General features: G+C 41.4%; 1 protein-coding gene across 3 annotated transcripts in view; it reads right to left on the reverse strand.

Moving 5' to 3' along the window:
• Window positions 1-27591, reverse strand: part of LOC133073478 (kalirin-like) — a 122095-nt gene that overhangs the window by 81207 nt on the left and 13297 nt on the right. For 2 of the 3 annotated variants that reach the window (XM_061166984.1, XM_061166986.1), the window contains exons 2-3: window positions 2422-2705; window positions 902-1003 (exon numbers count right to left, since the gene is read on the reverse strand). In XM_061166984.1, coding sequence (XP_061022967.1) covers window positions 902-1003; window positions 2422-2705 — 386 coding nt within the window. Of the gene's footprint in view, window positions 1-901; window positions 1007-2421; window positions 2706-27591 lie in introns of all 3 variants that reach the window. The other variant, XM_061166985.1, reaches the window with a different exon arrangement.

Here is a 27591-nt window from a genome sequence, read left to right on the forward strand (position 1 = left end):
GGGGCTGCTGAGTGCGGGACACAGCACGAAAGAGCCCAGGGAGACCCTGGGGGGACGGCTAACCACCACCACCAGTACCATAAAACACCCCTGAAGTCATCACCTCCGCCTCCAGTCCTCCAGGACAGAAAGGCTGAGAGAAGCAGCAAGAGAAACACGATGGAGTGAGAGCACTTCAGGCGGTGAGGAAGGGTGGTGACAGATTACACTATGAAAGGAGGGACCTGCCTGAGCCCCAGCTCAGTACCAGGAAGCAAATCCAGCCTGAGCTCTGCTCCAGAACGGCTGGGATGACCAGCTGTGCTCAGAGACACAGGGACGCACACATTCCCAACACCAGCGAGCCTCTGCATGCCACTGAGTCAGGGGTTTTGCAAACCAAAGAACTGGGGCAACCTGGCATATTGGGTTTGTCCATCTATGACAAAACCTGCCCTTAGCAGCATCTCCATCCCTTACTCTGCGTTTGCACCAGACTTGATTGGAAGTTACTGTGATTTGGGGTTTAGAGCTAAGGATGAGGAAAACCATCAACTAAAACATTGGTTGAACAGTTATGTACAACAGAACAATCACAACCTAGAACCATCTCAGCTTCCTCTTTGAGACAAGTAGTTTCTTTTGGGATCTGCTGTTTCCAAAGACAGAGCCATTATCCTTCATCAGCAGGACCTGATACTAGGCAGATTCTCACTTTGAGAATTCTCGCTTTGAGAACCCACCCCTACACTGCCCAGAATGAAGTTAGTCCCCACGGCCCAATACAGACGGAATCTGCATCGTCTTGGAATCATGAGGTATAAGAGATAACAAGGGAGAGAGAGCATTACTACCCTCACCACACACACGAAACAAAATCACATTTCACACGTGGCTCTTTCAAGTGAGAAAAAGATCCTACCATTTCGTCCTGCGTGGGGTCGTTGTCAAAGATCTTCATAGGCGGGGGGAGGGGTGTGTGTGACTCTTCATCTGCCTCATCTTCACCCCAACCTTTCTTGCTCTTCTAGAACAAAAGAGCAGCATTAGTCACTGTTTCCTGCAGTTAGAGATGTCAGTTGGTTCAGGACTTGGGATTTCTTAAAAAGCAACATATGATACCCTCCTCTCTCAACACACTCCTATTTTTCCCTGTATAGAATGGGCACCCTTGTTTATCTCAAAGGACAGTGAGGACCAAACGGGGGAAAACACACACACATATGAAAGACATCTACCTTACTGATTAGCCAGGAAAAGAAAAGGCTGAGACAGTGGTTAGAGAGAAACCAACATTTTAAGTTTATGAACAACGATTAAACCACAATCTAAATGTCACCAGGCTCTGCTGTCATTCTCAGAGGAAGAAAAAGCAGATAGCCTAAAACCACAAAAAGAGTCTGATTTCATATCAAGAAGAATTTCTTAGCCATATCAGTGACTAGAGTAGGTTAGTTTGCCATGTAAAAGAGTTATCTCATTCCATAAGCAAATACCCTTTATATTTTGACCACAAAATTGCAGCTTTGGAAGGGATATAAGAGATCATTGGCCAGTCTGACCATCAGGTCAACAAGGGTCTCTCTGACTGTTATGTGAGGTCATATGCTCTCTCAAACCTTTCCAATGTGGATGTTCATTTGTTTTCATGAAGGCCCATTTCATTACTAGTTGAGCTTCATTAAAGTCTGAAACCTTGCCTACTGTAAACCTTCACCTGGTAAGTATAATACTCCCCTCTAGAGCAACCAGTTTTCTACTCCCTTTTATATACGGCACTGCTCAACATACTCAAAAACAGTCATAATCTCAAAAGACAGTCCTTTTGTTCTCCAAGTGATATGATCTCCATCCTTTTATTCTTATTCTAAGCAGGCCTAGCAGGAACTTGCCTGGTAGTCCAGTGGCTAAGACTCCATGCTCCCAATGCAGGGGGCCAGCGTTCAGTCCATGCTCAAGGAACTAGATCCCACATGCCACAACTAAGTGTCCATAGGTCACAACTAAAGATCTTGCCTGCAGCAACTAAGACCCTGAGTAACAAACCAAATATTTTAAAAATAAATAAATAAAAGTCCTAGCAGGTTTTTTGTAGTCTTTAGTAGAGACTGGGGACTTGGTGACCACTGGCTCCCTATGGGCCTAGACTGCCATCTCCAAAGGGTGGGTGGAGGAGGAAGAGGGATAGACTGGGAGGTTTGGGGTTGGCAGATGCAAACTATTACATTTAGAATGGATAAACAACAAGGTCCTACTGTATAGTGCAGGGAACTACATTCAAACTAGGTATCTTGAAAATACCTAGGCCCAAGAAGACCAACTATGGGGAGTTAGAATCCGGCTAGTTCACAAACCTTGGTGAAGGACACCTCTTGAGGCACCAGGAATGAGGCATGTCAGAAGCCCCTCCTGATGGAAGGCTCCGAGGCCTCGTGTAATTACCTCATCAGCGCTATCTCCCTGAGGGGTCGTCTCATCCCCAGGCTTGGGAGATCCCAGGTCGAAGCTCTTCCGACCATCTCGTACTTTCTTCTGCTTCTTGATGTTTCCGTCTGCTTTCCCACTGTTAAGCCGGCGCACGGGACTCGTCAGCCACTTCTTCAGGGTGTTCGTAGAACGCTTGGGCCCAGGGGAGCTGTGGATGGAGTTCAGGGATGGTTGGGCCTGCAGGTTGGCCACTGACTCGGACTTGCCTCCGTTTTCACTTGAGGAATGAGAGTATGCATCTGAGGAGAAAGAACAGATAGACATAGCTGTGTCAGGACACTTAACGTAGGCTGCCAGCCTGGGAATAAGAGATCTCAGCCTCAGGAAGCAGGGCACAAGGCAAAATATCAAGGCCAGCTGCAGATCCTGGTCAAGGAAACCCCCCTGTTATCAGATGGTAAGAGCTAGCACTCAATCCACAGGTGCTGTGGATACAGTAGTAGTAGAAGACAAAGACCCCTGCCTTCATGGGAAAAAAAGAAAAATCAAGCCTCTCAGTGAGATTCATCAACTGATACCAATGTCATAAAGCACTGATGAGTATTCTAAAGTTGCATAAGACAGATTTTATTTTCAAACCCCTTATCTAGTTACACACACAGAGAGAGTGACAGAGCGAGAAAGACAAGAGCCAAAGAGCAAGACAGAACACGCAAAATGAAGATAAATGCGCAAAGCAGTATATGATTGATTGCCAAAGGGCTGGCATGGACTCTAGACGATACAGAAACAGAGTTCAGAGGAGGGTCAGATCAGTGGAGGCAGCAAGACTGGTCTGAAAAGCTTTAATGGAAAAGATGTGTCTGAATAGAAGAGAATTCCAAAAGGGGGAGATGGCAGGAACAAAAGTACAGAGGCAGGAAAATGGAAAAATAAGTTAACACAGCCCTTAAGTAGATCCTTTAAATGAAATACAGATTAACAGAGAAGGAAAAATTGGACAGAAAGAAGAGTGAAAACATTTAATAATAAACTAGAGGAGTATGAACTTTATTGTGAGACTCTACTGGGAAATGGGGCGATAAAAAGGGCTTTTGTTTTTTAATTAATTTGGTAACTACATGTAACATAGCCCTGGGAAGAAGATTAGAATCCAGTAGGCCACACTAGGACACAGCGAGGACAAAAGAAGGAATGTGAGGCATTTCAAAGCAAGATGTGATAGGGCTAGTATCTGGATGACACATCAAAGGTGAGTTGTCTCTTTTGTGATGCTGCTTCTCAATGGCAAAGGTCTTGGGAGAACACCTGACCAGTTTCACCTCACCCCTGATGGGCCCTCTTACCCTGGTACCAGTTTGCATGCTGGTATTTACACAGAGTATTGCTGTGACTTTTCACATACATTTGTCTCAAAGACCACATCATCTTTTCCTATAATGACTTTATCTGAGACCCAGACTAGAGGTGTAATCTGGCCTTGGAGGCCCTACAGCCTAGACCTGCCCAATACATTCAATATAAAGCCTTAAAGTGAATCAATGCTTTTGCCAATAGAGAGCTGCCTCCAGCTTCTATAACTGGTGGATCTCACAGGCACGTTCAGGCTCTTGACCCTGTGGGAACTTCCTTGGCTATGGTCAGAGTTCTGTGCATACTCTGGAAAACAACGGCAGAATATCTGCATGCAGAAGCATTAAAAATTGAGCTCCTAAAGCCCCTTGGTATGAAGGAACACTCAGAGGGTTGCTCAGCTCAGGGACTATGTGGGGATAGACTGGCTTGGTTGATGTCCCTTTAAGGACAAAGTTGTAATCTTATCTCAGACAGTTCTGTGTTGGCTGTGGTCTTGGTTGTGTTGACATTATTTCTGAAGTGTTTGGTATGGGTCAAACTCTTGTTCTCAGAAGCCTGGTTGATAAACATCTCAGAAGCACTGGTAGTGGGCCTCTTATCCTTCTGTTGATAAGCTGCAAAAGCTTTCCATTCACCATACCCACGTGATACCACAAGGCTCTATTAAATCCAAGCCTTCAAAACTTTAGATATGAGCAAGTTAAGTCAGCAGAGCTAGAGGCCCAGCTACATTAATTGTGCCTGGTACTACTATGCAGACCGATGACTGGATACATTTTCTGTTCCATGGCAAACCACAGGCTGGCTTTGAGATTCAAGAATGCAAATTTTGACTGACCATTCTTCTTCTCTCTCTGTCATCTGGTTCTGCTTTGGTACATTCTGAACAAATTAGTGGCAAGTGGACAGATTACAAAGTACAAATAAAAATCAAGAGTAAAATATACAAGCAACTCCTGCAGCTCAATTTCAGAAAAATAAATGACCCAATCAAAAAATGGGCCAAAGAACTAAACAGACATTTCTCCAAAGAAGACATACAGATGGCTAACAAACACATGAAAAGATGCTCAACATCACTCATTATTAGAGAAATGCAAATCAAAACCACAATGAGGTACCATTACACGCCAGTCAGGATGGCTGCTATCCAAAAGTCTACAAGCAATAAATGCTGGAGAGGGTGTGGAGAAAAGGGAACCCTCTTACACTGTTGGTGGGAATGCAAACTAGTACAGCCGCTATGGAAAACAGTGTGGAGATTTCTTAAAAAACTGGAAATAGAACTGCCATATGACCCAGCAATCCCACTTCTGGGCATACACACTGAGGAAACCAGATCTGAAAGAGACACGTGCACCCCAATGTTCATCGCAGCACTGTTTATAATAGCCAGAACATGGAAGCAACCTAGATGCCCATCAGCAGATGAATGGATAAGGAAGCTGTGGTACATATACACCATGGAATATTACTCAGCCATTAAAAAGAATTCATTTGAACCAGTCCTAATGAGATGGATGAAACTGGAGCCCATTATACAGAGTGAAGTAAGCCAGAAAGATAAAGAACATTACAGCATACTAACACATATATATGGAATTTAGAAAGATGGTTACGATAACCCCATATGCAAAACAGAAAAAGAGGCACAGAAATACAGAACAGACTTTTGAACTCTGTGGGAGAATGTGAGGGTGGGATATTTCAAAAGAACAGCATGTATACTATCTATGGTGAAACAGATCACCAGCCCAGGTGGGATGCATGAGACAAGTGCTCGGACCTGGTGCACTGGGAAGACCCAGAGGAATTGGGTGGAGAGGGAAGTGGGAGGGGGGATCGGGATGGGGAATACGTGTAAATCTATGGCTGATTCATATCAATGTATGACCAAAAAAAGTAATAATAATAATAAAAAAAAATAATTAAAAAAAAAAAAAAAAAGAGTATTCTCACTTTTGTTTCAAGTTTATTCTGTGTAAACAACTAGGGCCATTCAACCACAGCCCACATAAAAGAGAATTCAAGAATTGGAAGCAATCTCTAATTTGTCATCTATAGTTAGGGTCCTGTATTGAGACAGGGCTACCTCTAAATCACTTTGAATGCAAAAGAATATGGCATCATTTAGTTTCAAATTTATACTTAGTTTATTGCTACTTCAAAGAATAATTGGCACATGATGCTCATCCTATCTTTGAAAAATGGATGCAATGAGCTGTTTGAGAATTTATTCTAGTACCTTTCCAGGCACAACAGTTAACTGACTGATTTGTAACAACTACAACAGTAATACTGTTATCTCATCAAATCTTTCCAAGCTGAGATAGGTACTATTTAGTAGGATTGTGATTTTAGGAAATAGAGTGTTCCAAGAAACCAAGGGTCAGTGTTGGTAAGTGGCAGAGAAACAAAATTTATACCTAGATCTGACTCCACTACACATATATTTAATCTTAGTCCAACATCTGTGTTTATACCATGTATTCTTTCAGCCTCTATAATTATTGTAAAAAGGAACATCAAGTTGCTAGTCTATGCAACATTAATACAATATAAATATACATTTATATATAATTTATATGTTACAACATTTCAATGATGAGAACAATCTCAGTCTCACTAATTTTACAGATAAGGCAAGGAAAGCTTGTATTTGGGAAGTCCATGGACATAGATCAGTTAGTCATAAAGCTAGGACCAGAATCCAGGCACCTCTACATCTCTCCAGGGTTCTGAACTAATGCTTCCTCTTTAGCCTTGAGGTATTAAAAACTGCCACATAAGGTTGATATCTGGCTTTAAGTCACTGGGAAGACAGGTAATGTGCAGGTAATAAAGTTCCTTGGTATGTCCATCCTTTCTAGATCAGGAAAAAAAAATATTCTGAGGTTGATTTTACTATGAGATATTTCTAAGACAGAAAAAAATATATAGAAAAAAATTAACATCCAGGTACCTACCACCTAGGTAGGTAGACAATTTTTTGTCTAAGTCTAGACAATTTTTTTTGCCATATTTGCTTGTTTTTTAAATCTTTCTTTTAATTGAACTATAATTGATTTACAAAGTTATGTTGGTTTTAGGTGTATAGCAAAGTGATTCAGTTATACATATGTGTGTGTATATATATATCTATATTTTTTCAGATTCTTCACTATTATAGGTTGTTATAAGATGCTGAATATAGTTACCTGTGCTATACAGTAAATCCTTCTTATTTGCCTAATTTATATACAATAGTGAGTGAAAGTCGCTCAGTTGTGTCCAACTCTTTGTGACCCATGGACTGTACAGTCCACGGAATTCTCCAGGCCAGAATACTGGAGCGGGTAGCCTTTCCCTTTTCCAGGGGAATCTTCCCAACCAGGGATCGAACCTGGGTCTCTTGCATTGCAGGTGGATTCTTTACCAGCTGAGACACAAGGGAAGCCCATGTAGCCCATAAACAGTAATGTGTATATGTTAATCCCAAACTCCCAATTTATCCTCCACCTCCTTTTCCGTTTGGTAATCATAAACTTGTTTTCTATGTTTGGAGTCTGTTTCCATTTTGTACATAAGTTCATTTATATAATTTAAGATTTCATATGTAAGTGATACACTATGGTATTTGTCTTTGTCTGACTTACTTCACTTAAAATGATAATCTCGAGGTCTATCCATGTTGCTGCAAATGGCATTATGTCATTCTTTTTTATGGATTAGTAATATTCCATTATATGTATATTATGTGTGTGTATATATATACCTACCCACACTATATCTTCTTTATTGATTCATCTGTTGATGGACATTTAGGTTGCTCCCATGTCTTAGCTATTAAAAATAGTGCTGCTATAAACATTGGGGAGCAGGTATCTTTTCAAATTAGAGTTTTCTTTGGATATCTGCCTAGGAATGAGACCACTGGATCATATAATGATTCCATTTTTAGTTTTTTAAGGAATCTCCATATCATTCTCCATAGTAGCTGCACCAATGTATATTTCCAACAACAGTGTAGAGGGTTCCTTCTTCTCCACATCTTCTCTAGCACATGTGATTTCTAGACTTTTTGATGATCGCCATACTGATCAGTGTGAAGTGATGCTTCATTGTAGCTTTAATTTGCATTTCTCAAATAATTAGCAATACTGAACACCTTTTCATGTGGCTGGCTGTTGGCCATCTGTATGTCTTTGGAGAAATATCTATTTAGGTCTTCTGGTCATTTTTTGATTGCGTTGTTTGTTTTAATATTAAGCTGTATGAGCTGTTTGTATATTTTGGAGATTAATCCCTTGTTGGTAGCATTGTTCATAAGTATTTTCTCCCAGTTCATAGTTGTCTTTTCTGTTTATGGTTTCCTTTGTTGTGCCAAAGCTTTTAAGTTTAATTAGGTTCCATTTGTTTATTTTTGCTTTTTTTCTGTTACTCTAGGGTAGAGAGCCAAAAAAAATATTGCTGTGATTTATGTCAAAGAGTAGTATGCACCTACATTTTCCTCTAGGAGTTTTATAGTACTGTATTTGGTCTTATGTTTAGGTCTTTCATTCATTTTGAGTTTATTTTTGTATATAGATAACATTCTAATTTAATTCCCTAGCCACCTCTCTAGACTGCCCAATTTCTTCCTTAATATCTTAAGAAAAGCAGACATGATGCATGGTCACAGAACACATTCCAAAGCTTCACCAATGACTAGAGAATTCTTGACACCAACATTCATCTCTTAATGATATTTTGTTCAAGCAGATTAAAAAAGAAAACTCTTTCAGTATAACTGGCATAATTTTCCTGCCTTGATTATATGACTCAAGAATAATCCACTGGTGCCTACTTAATGGATGGCAACAGAGAGATGGCAGCACTGAACAGACATTCAGGTCTCTATTTCTTCATCCATAAAATGGACAGATTAGACACAATGCATTCAAAGTCTTGCCCTACCACTGCATAGCTCTGTGACTCTGGGCCAATTACTTGATCTCTTTCTATCTCAGTTTTCTCATCAGTAAATGAAGATAACATTAGTATCAACCCTAGAGGGTTGTTATTAGGATTAAGGAATAAATATTTGTGAAGTGCTTATAACAAATGTTATACTTCCACTGGAAGTACCATCTAAGTTAAATAAAAAGTAATAAAACCATAACTATCTCCCCTGTTTCCATGTCTGTGATTCTACTCTGTATCTTCCTTCACTACATCTGTATGTTCTTCTAAAGGCTAGACCAGATAATGTAAGGCCATTTTTAACCTCAAAGTGCTATGCCTCATGAAAACAAAGAAAAACTTAGGGCTACCAGTTGATATTCTGTGATATTCTCCCTCCCCACTTAGAATAACTTACAATCAATGCCTGAAATCTCACTGGAGAATAAGGAGTCACATTCTTGGGCTACCAGGTCATTGCTGTCCGCCCTCCCACCATTAAGAAGTTTAAGCAGTATAGGTTACTCCCTGGAGATGACACATGCCTCTTTATCTACAGGTTATCCCTCAGAACAGGAGCTTCTGATGGGCTTGATGACCAGGCAACTGAATGGCTGTGAATATTAGGGTCTCAGATGATATCATGGGGTTGGGATAAACATATCAACCTTATTGGTCTAAGCCTTGAGAGAAAGATTCCATAATTTTAGGTATTTAAGTATCATGTTTCTAAGCACCACAGGAGATGAGAGCTGTCTGCTTGACATAAAGATGAAAATTGGAATAAAGCCCATGAGAGTTTACATACTTGAACACATCCTAATAAGTCTACTGTCTATGTTGTACATTCTTTTAGTTGGGTAACCTTTCATTATTAACCAAAATATAAGATATTTGTATACAATAGGGGTAGTGACTGAATATACTAGAAATTTTGTTCATTTATAAATTAAATTTTCTTCCTGAAATGTTTTGCCTCATATTTATTTCACTTTTAACATTATACCTAAAAAAGAAAAGCTTCTACTCTTTTTTTGCTCTAGTGTAAATTTTGTAAAACTATTCCGAAAGAATACATTGTGTATAAGTCACCAAAGAATGCAAATTTAGGATACAGCTGCATCCACAGATCTGTCATCTGCCAGCTTTCTAATCACAAAATACCGGTTCAGCTTTCTTTCCACTGATCTCAAAGTGAGTTGAAAGTGAAGGACCACAACTCCTAGACAAAAAGAAGCCAGTTCTATTAGTTTTGTGTGTTTAATAGCTCCAAAGACCAGGAATGGTGTCCTTAGAAGGGCTAGGCTGGGACCCCAGAGTACACACATGTACAGATGGCACCCAAGGTTTCGGTGGGTTACAAGTGCCCCAGATGCATAACTCACTAAGCTGGCCCACCATTTTATACACTGATTTCACGGGCACAACTCAAGGAGGAAAACTCATTTCAATCCAGTCTTTTGCAGTTCAGTGACAGTATTCAATCACATCCCAAAGGCAGATGTGATTCGTAATACATATATACAGTATGTAATTCACACACTGTATTATGTAATTGCTAAAAGATTTGGAGTCTAGTTGTTCTTTTTAGTCATACCTCATCACCCACCCTCTAGATGGACAATAGGTCTATAAAATTCTTGCTGGTATTCATCATAATATTGTTTTGGAAGTTTTGACTCCAGTAGCTGAAATCAGAAGAAATCACAAAGACTCCTAAAATCATTAGATATTTACAAAAAAGTCCTTTAAACTGCTTTTATTTTGTCTTGCTTCAGCTCCAATGATACGAGAATAATTGTAAACTCATTGCTCTCAATATCTTGAGTTATATATAATGTGAATGCATTCAAATACATCTGTCTATAGAGATTAGATATGCCCAAACATTTCTGTTTTCTTTGGCTTTCTATAAATAATTTACTTAATATAAAAATCATAAGTATCACACCCTTTTTTTTCACACTGGAAATTGCACGTCTAGAGAAGGGTGTATGACAGGAAGGTCAAGGGTGAAATTCTCTGGGTAATAAATCCATAAATTCAATTGTTTATACGCACGGAGAGCACAAAACCTTCAGCATTAGTGTATCCTTCATGATACAACAGAAGGGCCCCGGCAAGTCTTTCAGCAGAATGTTTAGCAAAATAGTCTCCTGGTTGCACTTTCAAATGAGGTCCTGAGGCAAGGCACCACCAGTTCCTGACATGGTTGACTTCCTTGAAAACCACTTGGTTGCCCGTCTTGGTGTCTGGGCCACTTGGCAGCAGAGGAAAGCTGCTATGGTGACAGCAATAGGACATGTGGGAGTGGGAGAGTCAGCCTGGTCCAAAAACTAGGTAACTTGTTGCCCTTGCGACTGCTCCTACCACAACCTTAGACTAAAGCTGGCACACAGCCTGGCTCAGGATATTCCTTCCCTCACCTCTTAGCCTGATTCAAGTCCCAAAAGCATAGTGCAAACCCCTGCTTCCTGCTTATTAAGTCATAGCTTTTACACACTTAGTTCAGGAATTTCTTCTCCAATGAGTCCCTTGCCAACTTATCATTCTTCACCATTCTACTCAGGCTATTTTTATGCTTTTTAAAATAAAATTTTAACATTCAGATCTCTATGATTTATAGTATCTGTCTTATTTTTCTCATTAAACTAAAAATACAAAATGAAGGTCCACTCTGAGCCTCAAAAGCACATGGTTTTGGGCTCTATTTTTTTAAACAATTTTTAAAAATTTTATATTGGAGTATAGTTGACTGTAGTAGCTTCCCAGGTGGCGCTAGTGGTAAAGAACCTGCCTGCCAGTGCAGGAGACATAAGAGATTCGGGTTCAATCCTTGGGCTGGGAAGATCCTCTGGAAGAGGGAATGGCAACCCACTCCAGTATTCTTGCCTGGAGAATCCCATGGACAGAGAAGTCTTGTGGGCTATAGTCCATGGGGTCACAGAGTCGGAAGTGACTTAGCACATGTGATTGACTAACAATATTGTGTTAAGTTTCTGAACTCTCTCTTATGTACTTTCTACTTATTGGTCCCCTTCTCTTCTCTGCTGGTCCTATCCTGGGAGCATGTGCACAGAGATCTGAACCACAGGGACAATTCCAAATCCAGCGGCACCCATATAGGGCAGGAATTCTTTTCATCTTCAAAGCCCCCTGGGACGTTAGCTCTTCATATTGGGATCTTCTCTAACAGACAAAACAATCTCCACGAGGGTGAAAAGTCAGCACCCCTGGCTCTAATATAGATGAAATCTTTGGAATTCTGTTCTAATTCAGACCAGATCTCCATTGACCACTGCTGGTTGCTTCAATGCCCTGTCCCCACACTTTCTACTTTGACTTCTGGCAGGATGCCACTGGATGCAGAGTCAAATAAGATTTCCAACTGCTCATTGTCAGGTTTCCTTGGCCTCAGTTTTACCTGTGTAATCTCTCTGAGCCGGAGGCAGAGGGAGGAGAGACATCAAAGGGCACTGAGGCCATCCCCTCCCCCACCCCAGACAAGCATCTACTTCTGCTTCATTGACTACACCAAAGCCTTTGACTGTGTGGATCACAACAAAAACTGTGGAAAATTCTTAAAGAGACGGGAATACTAGACCACCTTACCTACCTCCTGAGAAATCTGTATGCAGGTCAAGAAGCAACAGTTAGAACTGGACATGGAACAAAAGACTGGTTCCAAATTGGGAAAGGAGTACATCAAGGCTATATATTGTCACCCTGTTTATTTAACTTATATGCAGAATACATCATGCAAAATGCCAGGCTGGATGAGGCACAAGCTACAATCAAGATTGCCAGGAGAAATATCAATAATCTCAGATATGCAGATGATACCACTCTTATGGTAGAAAGTAAAGAGGAACTAAAGAGCCTCTTGATGAAAGTGAAAGAGGATAGTGAAAAAGCTGGCTAACAACTGAACATTCAAAAAACTAAGATCATGGCATCTGGTCCCATCACTTCACAGCAAATAGTTGGGGAAACAATGGAAACAGTGACAGACTTTATTCTTTTGAGCTCCAAAATCACTGCAAATGGTGACTACAGCCACAAAATTAAAAGACACTTGCTCCTTGGAAGAAAAGCTATGAAAAACCTAGACAGCATATTAAAAAGCAGAGACATTACTGCCAACAAAGGTCCATTTAGTCAAAGCTATGGTTTTTCCAGTAGTCATATATGGATGTGAGAGTTGAACTATAAAGAAAGCTGAGCACTGAAGAATTGATGCTTTTGAAGTGTGGTGTTGGAGAAGACTCTTGAGAGTCCCTTGGACTACAAGGAGACCCAACCAGTCAATCCTAAAGGAAATTAGTCCTGAATATTCATTGGATGCTGAAGCTGAAGCTCCAATACTTTGGCTACCTGATGCAAAGAACTGACTCATTGGGAAAGAACCTGATGCTGGGAAAGTCTGAAGGCAGGAGGAGAAGGGGACGACAGAGGATGAGATGGTTGGACTCAAATGGACAAGAGTTTGAACAAGCTCCAGGAGTTGGTGATGGACAGGGAAGCCTGGCGTACTGCAGTCCATGGAGTCGCAAAGAATCGGACATGATTGAGTGACTGAACTGAACTGAAACATGCCATACCATGGCTGTCACAGGCTATCATACTGGCTCATATGATTAACTATTCCCCCTAGTTGGCTCTGGAAGTTAAGGGCTAAGAATTCTGAAGCTTGACACATCAGATCAGGCAAAAGTCAGTGAACACAGCTCTACTTCTCTTCCAAGAGCAAATATTCTAGATATTAGTTTCATCGATATTATTTTATCTCTGAGACTTGTCCACAGCCTCTGGAGAGGAAATGCACATTTTTTTTCTCTAAACTGTGGAAAAGGAAACTCTCCTAAAAGGCTTCTGAATGGTTCAAAACAACACCACCAAAAGAATGTTGTAAAACTTCCCTAAACTGAGACTGAAGAAAGGATGAAACCTAAATACAGAGTTACTAGTATGAAACCTATTAGTGTCAAACTACATGTTAGTCTAAAACCCAAATACAGAATTTTTGTTTAAGTAATGGTTTCTAGTTGTAATAGGGCAACGAGAATCAGCAGATCAGTAGGAACTGAGGTCACCTGGGATCTGTTTTCTTCTATATCATATCATGAGCACAAGGAAGTCTTCTAGTTGTGACATGAGCACCAAGGCTGGGGAAGGTATCTTCTTCTGGCTTCTTCTCCTCATAGGCCATCCTTCCAAGTGCCATGCCTGGCAAGGAAGCCAAATTCTCCTGGCAAAGAAGGGCCACTCCAGAGTCCAGGATGTATCCACACTACTGTTTTCTCCTAAGCCTTCAAATAAGCTCTCAGGTGGGCTTCCCTGGTGGTTCAGATGGTAAAGAATCTGTCTGCAATGCAGGGGACCTGGGTTCGATCCCTGGGTTGGGAAGATACCCTGGAGGAGGGCATGGCAACCCACTCCAGTATTCTTGTCTAGATAATCTCCATGGACAGAGGAGCCTGGCAGGCTACAGTCCATGGGGTTGCAAAGAGTCGGACACAACTGAGTGACTAAGCACACAGCACACACACAGGTTAAATGTAAGCTCTCTAAAATAGCCTTACGCTATTACCTAACATGGTAACATCTCCCACTTTTAGAATGTGTGAACATAAACAAGTTCAGCTCCAGTAATACACATAAAGCCTCAAAATGACATTATGTAAGTTACTGTATTTAACTGAAGACTCTCAGAGAATGACCAAGACTATCTTTCAGTTTTTCTGTCCTGCAAGCAGATTCTTCATTCACAAAGATTTCTGCAAGGATATTTCTCTTTCTATTCCTGTCGTCACTGCCCTAATTCAGAGATTTTAAATCCTCTTGTTTTAACTATGTGTTAATAACAACCTCCAAACTGGTCTCTCTGAAGCTACTCTTTTTCGCTTATCTATTCGATGTCTCTCTACTATGAGAACAATTCTATCGCTTTGGTCAAGTCCCCATTTAAAACTTGACTAACAAAGTCTAACTTAGCCTGCCATTTAAGGTACTCCATGGTCAGGCCCGCGCTCACATTTTCAGCTCTCTGAGCTTCCACTCTTTGATAATCCAAGGTTCTCAAACTGTGGTCACCAGACCAGCAAGATAACCATCATCTGGGTACTTGTTAGAAACACAAAATCTTGGGTCCCGCTCCTGAGGTACCAGATGAGAAATTAAGAGAGTGGCCCAGCACTCTTGTGTTCTAAACAAGCCCTGCAAGTAATTTTGATGTATGTTAAGGTTTAGAAACAACTATCCTATATGAGCCATCTGCTTTCAGCTAATTATTCAGTTCACTGCATTTCTCTTTGTTCAAACCATTCTGCAGCCTCTCGGCTTGTCTAAAGCCTACCTAGGAGTTCTTAGGTGACTAAGCCCAGCATAATACTCCGGGAGTATTTTTTTGGAAGTGTTTTTCTTGGAGTATCTCTCATATCATTCATTTGGCACTGATAAATGCTTGTTTATGTACTTTACCTCCCTAACTCTAAGGAATGTCCTTGAGGACAGAGATGTCCTCCATCTTTGTATCCCCAGCAGAAACCCTTTGGTTACAGAGGTGCTCATTAAATAGCTGGTGATGAATAGCTAAAGACAAAGCAGAAGAATTCATTGGAGTCTGATTATTTTTAGACCCAGAGACCTCTAAGAAAAGGTTGTTGAGACCTCTAAGACCTCTAAGAAATGTTGTTGAGGTGCTCATCTCTTAAACTTAGCAATTTGACTATCCATGTAGGCTAGTGCTTTCTGTTCCTTATGATGTTCAAAGTGTCACCCAATCAATTCAGATGGGTTAAAGAAACTACCTGTTTCCTTTCTGCAGGACTTCTAGGACACTTTAATATGCTAATTAGCATGCTCATGTAGATGACTCTTCAAAGGGAATATTTACCAAATTCTATTAATATGTTATAGAAAGCAGGGTTGTTAGCATCCTTCTTGGCTATTATTCCATCTCAGACTGGAATACAAAAGGTGAATTGGATTCCTAAGGATGGTATCCTGAAAACTGGGTTGACAGTCAAACTCAAAACCTATGAACACCAAAGCAAGAGATAAGTTACAGTCCAGCCCAGTTATTTTTGACTATGTACTATCATATCAGGGTCTATGCAGGAGCCAGTGGGAAGCCTGACCTGGATTCAACTTATAATGTGCCCTTCAGTAGTAACCTTAACCAAAGGTAACCATGCCAGGCTTAATTACAGAGGGGGAGGGAGAGAGCTAAGCAGGGTGCTGCTGGAACATTAAGACTTTAATTACGTGCTACTTAACTGCAAATGTCACAATGGAAATTCTCCTAGGGAACCTGAGGCAAGACGAAAGAGGAGGGAACTACATATCTGGAGGAAATAACAGGTGGTCAATGATTGGGTTTTCAGGGTCCTTTTTTTGGAAACTACATTTGTGTGTATGTGGGTGGGTGGTGTAGGAAAGAAACTGTTAAGATTTAGGGTTTCCAGGAATTAATACAACTTGAGACCCTGCAGTCTTAGCCTGGCCCTGTCTTCCCTAAGGACCTGTGCCAAGTGAGTTTTCCTCTAGGGCCTTGCTACCTGGCTTAGAAAAAAGCAGCAGGCAAACAAGACTGTGTTTAGTCTGGGCCTCCCAACCAAGCCCAGCCTCTCCGTCTACATTCTCCCCTATGTTCATCATTCAGCAGTGCCCTCATGGTTCTTTCTGGCCTCTTTGGGCTCAGAGCACAGATGCACGCTAAGGGTACACTAAGGGAATGCGTCCTCAGGTTGGTAAGTTCACTAGTATCAACCTGGGGTTGAGTTCACGAGTGTGATCCGATTGGCGTTATTTCTTAAAAAATTATTTAAACGTAATTTCAGATATAGAAAAAAGTGCCAAGATCTTGTACAAAGTATTCTTATATCTCCTTCACCCAGAATTCCCAACTAATAACACTCTACCACTTGCTTTTTCTTTTCTTTCTCTTTCCAAACTGTTGAGAATAAGTTACAGAGAAGATTCCCCTATATCCCTAAATACTTCAGTGCTGTTACTTGCTCAGTTGTGTCTGATCCTTTGCGGCCCCATGGTCTGTACCCCACCAGGCTACTCTGTCCATTGAATTCTCTAGGCAAGAATACTGGAGTGGGTTGCCATGCTCTCCTCCAGGGGATCTTCCCCAACTAGGGATCGAACCCAGGTCTCCTGTATTGCAGGCAGATTCTTTACCGTCTGAGCCACCAGGGGACACTGATACTCTACTTTGCTTAAATGTTGCTAATCATTCCTATAACATGCTTTAGGGAAAAAGGTCTTATCTTTCATGACTTGGACATTTTTTATGAGTATAGGGTAGTTATTTTGTAGAATATTCCCTTAAATGGGGTTTGCTGGATGTTTCCTTAACATTAGAGTGAGCATTTTTGCAGGAATAGTCCTGAACATGATGCAACCTTATCAGGAGGTGCATAATATCTATTAGATCCAATTCTAGTGATGTTAACTCTGATCTCCTAGTTATGGTGAGATCTGTTCCTGGCACAATTTTCTAATCCATCAAGTTAAACTGCAGATATGCTTAGTCCTGGTGCTTTCAAAGTCTGGTATAAACCAACTATAAATGATATTTGAACATAATTCCTAGGTAAAATACTCAATTCCACTCATGAAACAATTTCCTGATCACAAATGTTGTTGTTCAGTTGCTAAGTCATGTCTGACTCTTCACAACCCCATGGACTATTGCATGCTAGGCTCCTCTGTCCTCTACTATCTCCCAGAGTTTGCTCAAATTCCTGTTCATTGAGTCAGTGATGCTATCTAACATCTCATCCTCAAGAACCCCATGTATGTATGATGACAAGAGCCCCATGTCATGTATGATGACAAATATGACAGAATAATTTTCTGTTCCACTGAAAACAGATTGAACAATGTATAATCAAAATAGAGATTTTTGCTAGAGGCTAGAACTAGATTTTGTTAAAATTTTGTAAGTTGTGCTTTATTTGACATGCTATTTAAAATTGATTTTAGCCTTGTGGGTATATAAAACCAGTCAAGCTGAAGTTTCCACATGAAACTCACATTCCTAAATGGGCCCAGGAGTTCCTTTTGTTGCTGCTGCTGCTAAGTCGCTTCAGTTGTGTCCGACTCTGTGCTCCCTCATACACAGCAGTCCACCAGGCTCCTCTGTCTCTGGGATTCTCCAGGCAAGAATACAGGAGTGGGTTGCTATTTCCTTCTCCAATGCATGCATGCATGCTAAGTCACTTCAGTTGTGTCCAACTCTGTGCGACCCCATGGACAGCAGCCCACCAGGCTTCTCTGTCCACAGGATTCTCCAAGCAAGAATACTGGAGTGGGTTTCCATTTCCTTCTCCAGGAGTTCCTTCTATAGATCTTGAAACTGTCCCTGAAAATGACATTGGGGGTTTTGTAAAGAGGCAAAAAATTCTGACTAGCTCTGTTGATTATTTACAGTATTTTACTAATAAGTACAGAAATATCACAACAAAGAGCGCAGGTTGCTCTAGTCTTGAATGTGTGAGCTGACCAGTTGAGAAAGCCAGAGACTAAAGAATGGAAACATGATTCTAAGATACTGGTAGACAGCAAGCCATTTCTGTCTTCATAAGTCAGACTTAAGAGTGTTAACCGGTGGGAGAAATGGCAAGTGAGTGTTGAGAGAATAATCACTGAGAACCTTAGCTGGCCCCAGGGGCACAGGTAAAGCTAGTTAGGGGCTTTGTTGGGAACATACAATGGGAACCCTGGAAGGGTCACTTCCTAATTATACCACATAGGCTATTTGCATAACTGGCTCCAGGAACTTTAACAGGCATTCCCTGCCTTTCAGGCAGGTGAGACAAGCTGACACCTTGTCCTCTAGCCACAAGCTGGTTCTTAAGACTCACCAGTAGTATTTCAACTTCCCTTCTATCAACAAAAATATCCGAAGTGCCCACTGGGCTGCTAGAGAACAGAGCGCTTACTCATATAGGGCAGGGGCCAAAGCTCAGATGTCCTTGGGGATTAATAGGAAAGATAAACATGAGAAGAATTCAGATGTCGGACAATCAAGAGAGGCATGGAGTGGCAACATGGAGAGTGCAAGTCTGCTAGGGACATTCATATTCATGTTTTAAGAAAGAATCCAAACACTCTGCTGCCAAGTAACCACATATCTGAGACCAAAGGCCCAAAGGCTGCTACTCTTCCATGCCTACCCAGTGGTGACAAAGCCATCTCCTCATTACTACAGCTGGAACCCCCAGCTTCTTGATCATTAATGACTGGGGCGGGGTATCGTCCAGTGCCCCCGATATCCTGGAGATAGCTTCTGCAAGAAAAGTTACAATCGGACTATTTCCCTAAGAATGTCTTTTTCCTAGAAGACTACCTAGATGCTGCCCCACTATGAGGGCTCTTTTATTCCTTAAGAGCCTTGGGTCCTGTAAGCTCAATTTATATTTGAAGATAAGGTTTTATTATTCTTTCATTAAACAAATGTCTACTGAGTGCTGTCTATATGCCCAGCACAGTTCTCGATTCTGGGCAACACCTGTGAAGAAGACAAAGCCCCTGACATTAGGAAATTGATTCTAGTTGGGGATGGCAGTGGGGTCAGAAAATAAACTAAGAAATGAATTAGAAAAATTTCCAATACTCTTGAGCAGCATTTAGAGAATTAAACTGGCTAATGGGTTGGAGAGGGCCTGCATAACTTCTTCAGAGTGAACAGCTGGTGATAGTCTGAGAAGTATGCTGAGACCTTAATGATAAGATAGAACCAGTCATGTAAAGATGAGGAGAAGACCTTCTGTCAACGGTATAGCCTAGGCAGAAATTCTAAGGCAGAAAGGAGTTTGGAATGCTCAAGATACTTGCAGGAAGTTCATGTGGCTGGAACAGGGTTGGTGGGTGATCCTCGTCCATGGGAGGATCCCAGGCAAGTACACTGGAAAGGGTTGTCATTTCCTTCTCCAGGAGATCTTCCTGACCCAGGGTCAAACCTGCGTCTCCTGCATTGCAGGCAAATTCTTTACCACTAAGCCACCTGGTAAGCCCCACTTTTAGGAGTACAAACATAAATACATGTACATGAAATTTCAAACGATACCATAGAATATTGTAGGGTAAAATGTCCTCCATTCCTAATTCCTTTCCTACTCTCCCTTAGCCCAGTCCTACTCTTCTACCTTTTTAGCAACCATAGTGTGTAGAGTGTGCAGCTCTCAGACTAATATCCATGTACACAGACAAAGCACAAAGTAGTTCATATTATACAGCTGACTGTTTCTATACATTTTTTAAATTGTGGGAGATCTTCCCATGTTTGTGTTTTCTTTTTTGTTTTAGTGGTTGCACAGTATTCCACAGTAAAACTGTACCACAACCAATCCCCTGTTGAAAACCATGCTGCTGTCCATCTTCTTGTTGGTTATTAATAAAAACTGCCACTGAGCATCCTGGGACATATGGAGAACTTCGCTATGGTATACTCCTATAAGTAGGTTAATAAAGACATATACATGTTAAGTGTTTAAAGATGCTGTGAAATGGCTCTCCAGAAAGACTGCTGCTGCTGCTGGTAAGTCGCCTCAGTTTTGTCCGACTCTGTGCGACACTATGGACAGCAGCCTACCAGGCTCCTCTGTCCATGGGATTCTCTAGGCAAGAATACTGGAGAGGGTGGCCATTTCCTTCTGCCCAGAAAGACTGTATCAATTTATATTCCTACCAGTGTATGACTGTCTATTTCCCCCGTTCTTACCATTAATTTTGTTCACCTGAAGGGTTAAAATTTCTTACTTTTATTTGTATTTCTCTGATTTCTACTGTTACTATCTTTTCCAAAAGTTTACTTTTTTTTAGTCCTCCTTTTTACTTTGGCCCATTTTCCTACTGGGATGTCGCCTTTTTTCTTATTGATTTCTAAGAACTCTTCATACATTCTGTATATTAATTTTTTGCCTAATATGTAGATTACAAGTATTTTCTCTCAGCCTATTGTTTGTATTAACTTCCTTTAGAGTGTCTATTAAATTTGCCTGAAATCTATCTGGAATTAATTTTTATGTAGAATGTTATTTGAAGACATCATTTACCTTACTATTAAAAAAAATTTTTTTTTGGCCATGCTGAGCAGCATGTGAGATCTTAGGTTCTCCACCAGAGATCAAACCAGTTCTCCATGCAATGGAGTGTGGAGTCTTAACCACTGGGTTGCCAATAAGTCCCCTTACCTACTCTAGCATCAGGAAAAATATTTTAAACTTCAAAAGAACCTGTTTTCTATTTATCTCATAAGCTTTCATATTTTATAAATCAAAATCATGGACTTGGTTAACAGATAGGACTTTGAGAAAAGATTAAGCAGCAGCCTTACCCCACATCTCACAGCCTGAGCATCTTCACACCCTGTGCATGCCCCACCCTGTGCAGGCACTGAGCTTGCCAGACTTGTGAGAGGCAGAGCTCAGGCTCTGGCTCTTGGGGCAGTTTCCGTGCTCCTCTGGGTCACATGTCAACAGTAAGGTTCCCCATTGAAGAGACGATACACTCCAGTCTAAATATCGCAGAAGGCCCAAGTTTAAGGACCTAGGAATGCCCATATAAGGACATTATAGTCACTACTCCAAATCACAATTTCCCCCGTGCAAACACTCCAATAAATGTGATTTTATTTATCTGTTTTAAGTTTCAATATAGGTTCAATAAGTAGTTACAATGAATGCATGGACATAGTAAGTCGAATGTTTAAATTATTTGTGATGGGGATAATATGAGTCAGCAGGGCACTGAGATGATAAAGAGGGTTAAAGTCAACAAGAAGTAGATTTTCCAGTAAAGCCTCATGAGAGATGCTAGAAGCTGTAGCAAGAATAACATGCTGAGAGGGTGTGTTTAAGGGAGGAGAGAATCCCAGTCATGTGTGATGGACAGCTGGGGTGGAAGGGTAGGGAGTGGTGGAGGTGGGGCCAACTGCCACTCTGCTCTTGGATGTTCTGACATATCACGCTGTCATGGGTGAAGCACAGAGACTAACAAACACCTGTGAGTGAATATGCATCTTTATTAAACATATGAACCAAAAAACCCTAAACTACTGAAACTCTGTAACTGGGAGTCAAAAACTGATGCAGCACCTGTAGTCACTGCAGCTCAATGGGGTGGGTCACAAAGAGCCATCTGCACTGTCTCATCCAACCCCCCTCAATGACTGTGACCATGGATATGGTAGACAGCTGACTAGGTTAGAGGTCAGGTAGGTCCAGAACAAGGAGAAGCTGCACTTGCCACTCTGCCCCCATCAACCCCAAGAACCACAAGGGCAGGTGGAAAAAACAGTCTAGAGACCTGCTTGACATAAAATCTACAATTTTAACCATGTAAGTGTACAACAATGCTGTGCAACCATCACCATCATCCACCTTTACATTCTGTATGTTCTCTACTGAGATCTTACAACATGACAAATACTCTAATCATTTTACTTCCAGTCTTGTGTAAGGTTTGCAACACTGCACATGTATAGGTGGTATTATGATGCTCATTTGATATCAAAGATGTGGCATAGAGAGGTTAAGCCCTTTCTGGCAGGTTGCAGAGGTGCTAAGTGACAGAGCCAGTATTTAGGGTAGGTATGCAGAACTCTAAAATCTACACTGTTACAGTTTTGAGCTTCATTTGGATGAAGGACCACGGTATAAGTGAGAGTGAAAATGTCTTAATGCATCTATTATCTGCACACACAAAAATGAATTTAAAATTTTCTAGGTCAAATTGCAAGTGAGGAAAATCTGAACTATTTCTAACCCCAAAGAATGGAAATTGCACAGTACTCATTCTATTTAATAGGATACTGTAAGGATCATAAAAATATTTATAGGGCTTTCATGAGCTCATCTGCAAACTACATCTCCCAAACCTATTTTCTACCATTAAGCGCCTCATCTTTCAATTCTACTATCACAAGGTTGTGCAGAAACAACTTCTGTGGTTCAGGACAAGCAATAGAGCCCAACAGTGACACCAGGAGTGGCTTGCCACAGCCCAGTGGGTGACCCCCATGCTCCCACTCTGGAGAACACACTGTTCAAAGCATAGAGAAAGCCTGAAAAATGGAAAAGCAATCTTGATAAGACTATTTTTTTTTGTCCTTATCATGAGTTTTTTGTGTTTGCCACCCATGCGTCTCTTGATTGTTTCAGAAAAGGGATCTCTTAGTAGTAGGATCCCAGTCCAGAGCACACCACCCAGAACCACACGTGTGAGTTGAAGTTGTTCATCTGCCTTATCCTGGTGATGCTGTGAGAAAGACCTGCTCAGAGACCATTGGGTCCAATCTGAGAACAGGTTTTCCTAGCTTGGTATGATGTATTATTCCACGGGATGGGACAGGGTTAGGAGGGGGGTGATCCATAGATAGAAACCACAGGGTAAAAAAAAAACCCAAAACAACCTTTATTTCCCTCTAACTCTCATCAAGTTCAAAGTCAAATGAGGCAACTTTTACTTTAAAGCAATCTGACAGGCTAGCAGAGGGGAATTGAAGAAGGAAATGGCAACCCACTCCAGTGTTCTTGCCTTGAGAATCCCAGGGACGGGGGAGCCTGGTGGGCTGCCATTTATGGGGTCACACAGAGTCGGACATGACTGAAGTGACTTAGCAGCAGCAGCAGCAGCAGAGGGGAATACTGACTTTCTCTGAGACAGAATCCCATAGTTAGGGTACACATTTTCAATATCTATGCTAAGGAACAGCAGAGATGGATATTCCATTCCAAAAACTGGCTGGGTTGGGACTTCCCTGCTAGTCCAGTGGTTAAGAATCCTCCTTGCAATGTAGGGGATGTGAATTCGATCCCTGGTCAGGGAATCATGATTCCACATACCGTGGAGTTACTGAGTCCGTACACCCCAGTGAAGATCCCACGTGTCACAACTAAGACCCAATACAGTCAAATTAAAAGAAAAAACTTGGCAGGGTCCACCCCACAGGTCAGACACAGTTGGGCCTGTAGGCAGCTCTCCTGTGCAGAGGCGACCCCTGCACAGTCCAGGACCCGTGGGCAAAGACAGGCACAGGAAGGAAGAAGGGATGATGGACACCGTAGGGAGAGCTACACTTTCAGTTACTCAAGTTAACAGGGGGCTCTGGAGGTGAATTCTAATGGTCTCACTAGGAGAGGTCTGTGAACCCTATGGAAGAATTCAGGAGTGTCAACACAAGAGAGCAGAAAATTAACCACAGTCAATCACAGGCTGCCCTCCCTACCAGGAGAAGGCAGGTGGAACACACAGGGTTCTGGAAGGGCTGTGATGACTAGAAACAGCCTCCCTGAGACAGTTGATACTATTTTAAGAGACAAACAAGAGTGACTGTGGTTAAAGATAATCACAGTCAGATGTTGGCAAAAGTAGACAAATATTCTAGGCCTCTGCTATTTAGGGTATAACAGTTTGTGCATGTGTGTGTGTGTGTGTGTGTGTGTGTGTGTGTGTGTGCATGTGTTAGGGTATAACAGTTTGTGCATGTGTGTGTGTGTGTGCATGTGTGTGTGTGTGTGTGTGTGTGTGTGTGTGTGTGTGTACCAGGCAATGCTTAGGTTAAGAGCTTTAGCAGCACAGGGTTTATATATGCAAATAAAAGTAGTACCCTGTAAGAAAAAGCTGCTTCTGGAACTGCAAACCTATCCCATAGTTTCAGAACACAATATGGAACTGTACCAAATTCCAGCACAGTAATAAAAAATATAGAACTTGATACAAGGATCAGAATCGAGCTGGGCAGGCAGTAGGGTAAGTGGGAGACAAGAGTAGAACAATGAGAAGAAACCAGGACTCAATTTATTAACCACATGCTCTTGGGAAAATTGTTTCATCTGTCTGAGCTCCAGTCTTCTCTTATGTGAAATGTGTAGGCTGACTCCCCAGAGAACAACAAAGGGGAGGCTGTAGTAGCACCTGGTAAATCATTTCCACAGACACTCCCTTTCGTTCCCAGACCCTACCTCTTTCCCCATGCTCTTTCCTTTGCCCAGCATCCTGGATGAAGAGCATCTCTCCTGACCCTTCAAGACCCACTCCCCATGTTACCTCTTCACAGGCCTTCCTTGCACACCTTACTTCTCCAGAAGAGCTGCTGGTGCTGTCCTCTGAGCACGCCTAACAGAGGAGGCAGAGGGGCTTCACTTGTCCTTAAACTCACTGCACTTTCTCATTAGACCAAACGGCCTACAGGTCAACAGAGAGGATATCTGCTAGCTGCCTCCCCAACACCCACTTCTTTCTTTCCCCTTCACAGGAGCACCTCAGATTTCCCAGCTTTGTGAGTTGAAACCCTGTCCCTGCTCAATCTCCAGCCCCACCCCCACCTCAGGGGTAGGTCCTAAAATAACTGGAATATTTTATTCTCTGGGCCATGGGGATTAAGTCAAAGACGATCACATGCCTGACTCCACATAGGCCCAAAGAAAATCAATTTTAGAGACTTTTTACTTCCTCTTTCTCACTGAACATAAAGGTCTATAAGTTTTATTATTGGTATTATTGGTATAATTTAGTATTATTATTTAGATTTTATTAAATCTAACCAGTAATATATTTGTTTAATAACAAAAATGTTAAGTTTCTTTGTTTAAAAGTGAATAATGTGATTTTTGATTACAAGAAGCTCTGACTGGCTGCTGATGACAGAGAGGACATTTCTGAGCCATAAATGGAAGATCAGATATGTACCAGAGCACAGCAGATAACTACAGTAATTAAAGGAACACATTCAAGATGATCAACTATGGACATGAATACAGGATAATGGCACAAACTAAACAAATAAATATAAAGGTTGTTAGAGATAACTTGCTGAGAAAGCGCTTAAGAACCCAACACACTGGCCTCCAGGTGCAGGGAGGAGACCTTTATAACTCTTAAGAAAAACTGGTACCCTGAATCAGCCCTAGGGCCCACCAGTTCAGCAACTTATTTTGAAAATGGACACTCCCAGGGATCAAAAATTGGGCAAAAAGGCCATTAATTAGAAATCTAATAAGTTTCAGTTCTGCTTTCCTGGAAAGCTTTGAAAAATGTTTACTAATCCTCCATCCCACTTAAAGGTCCATCTCAAATTACTGCCCTATAAGACAGAGAAATATCTAATAATGAGAAAGAATATGATTGTTCATAAGCTAGCATTTACAGAGTGCAGTCTATGTGCCAGAAAGCCAAGACTATATTAGGAGATACACTCCAGTTAATACCTGTATTTTTTCAAGTATAAAGATGAAAAAATTAGCATAAAGAAGTAACTAGACTAATGCAGTTTAGTAAATTCTAATGACAGGATGAAAACGCAGTCTGATCCCTCTAATAACACTTCCCTTAGAGACCTGAGCTCAAAAGAGAATTGCCCTCAAAATCCTTCTTGTTTACTTACAGAAAATGACAGATGAGAACCAGATAGCTAAATGGCCCATGTTCCCTTCTGAGTCAAGTCCCTGTTTATAAGACTAACTGGACATTGTTACAAAGTGCTAGAATCACAGCTCCAGAAGCTTTGCGATCTGGTTCTCCTCGCAAGTACAAGCTGGGGCATCTCGGAAAAACATACTCCATGTAGCCTCTCCAAACCTGCCTCTGTTAGAGATCAAACAGAAAAATAGGACTTCCCTATTTGAGTCACAATCTGATACCATTCTAAAAATGTCACATATGTATGTATAAAGTTTATGGTATAGGATGCCAATTATGACTATAAACACCAATTGGAGGTGTGACTAAATTATAATAAGAAATATTTTACAAACCAAGCCAATTTCAATCCTTTGCATTTACACATTTTTAGTATAAAAATGTGCAAAGCTATTCCAGTATTATGGACACTGTCTCTGGTCCTGTCTCTGAGATATGTATATATTGATATATAAAAAGACACAAACCTAACAAAGATACACTCCAGACAACCAAACCAGGGTGGAAATCTATATAATACAACGTGCAGGTTGTATCTCATGAACCCGGGATTGGTGACTTTGGAATAAGAGGCAAAAGTGAGCACATTACTGTGGCATAATGCTTGGCAGGAAGCCATGGTAATTGCAAATCCAGGTGAGTTATGTTGCTGATTCTTTGCAATGGGAGGAAACCAAGAGGGTGGAGAATTTAGCTGACTTTCTCCAGGGACCCAGCCAAGCCTGGATAAACTCCAATCATCACCTGGGATGACTATACTTCTCCTACCCTGAACTCCTCCTCTTCTCCCCTCCTGCTCTGGCCTTTGGAGGAGCTTTGCACACACCCTTGAGGGCAGATCGGCTCTGTTTTGCTCTTGCAGCCCGAGCTTGCATATGCTGGCAGAAGGTCACAGTTAAATTTAGACCTGACCACCTCACTGGGAAGGAGCTGGGAAGCTGGCTGTTTGAGGAGATCCACAGACACTCGGAGAGGTGGCTGATTACACTTCAAGTGGAAGCACTATTTGGTGGTCAAGACATAAGTTAAATTGGGAAGAGGGTATGATTTTCAAACCAAAGCACAAAGAAACAGGGACTTAAAAATTAGAAAGACTGGAAAAAACTCAAAAGTTTACTGAGGTCTTCTCTGTTTTCACCCAGAATTCAAGTAAACAAATAGAACTGCCTGTTTTTTAAATCCTTTTGTGAAATGGGAACTGGAAAGAGTCTCAGAAGCTATCAAGTACAATGTCCAGCAAGTTGTTGAGTCAAGTCTACAACACTACTGAAGACAGTCACTCCGACTAAGCTGAAAACTGTCCTCACACATGAGGGGGGCGTATCCCTACAGGAGATGGCAGCTGTGGATGGTAACGCCCCAGAGCAGAAACTAGAGCCAGGGGCAGGGGTGGGGAAGCCCAAGGTGTGTGGGTAGTGGTGAGTGGGAATTTAGCCCTTTTCTCTGAATCCCAGTTTCAAAGTATGGAGGAAC

The sequence above is a fragment of the Dama dama genome, chromosome 19 (assembly GCF_033118175.1).
Source record: "Dama dama isolate Ldn47 chromosome 19, ASM3311817v1, whole genome shotgun sequence".
Lineage (NCBI taxonomy): Eukaryota > Metazoa > Chordata > Mammalia > Artiodactyla > Cervidae > Dama > Dama dama.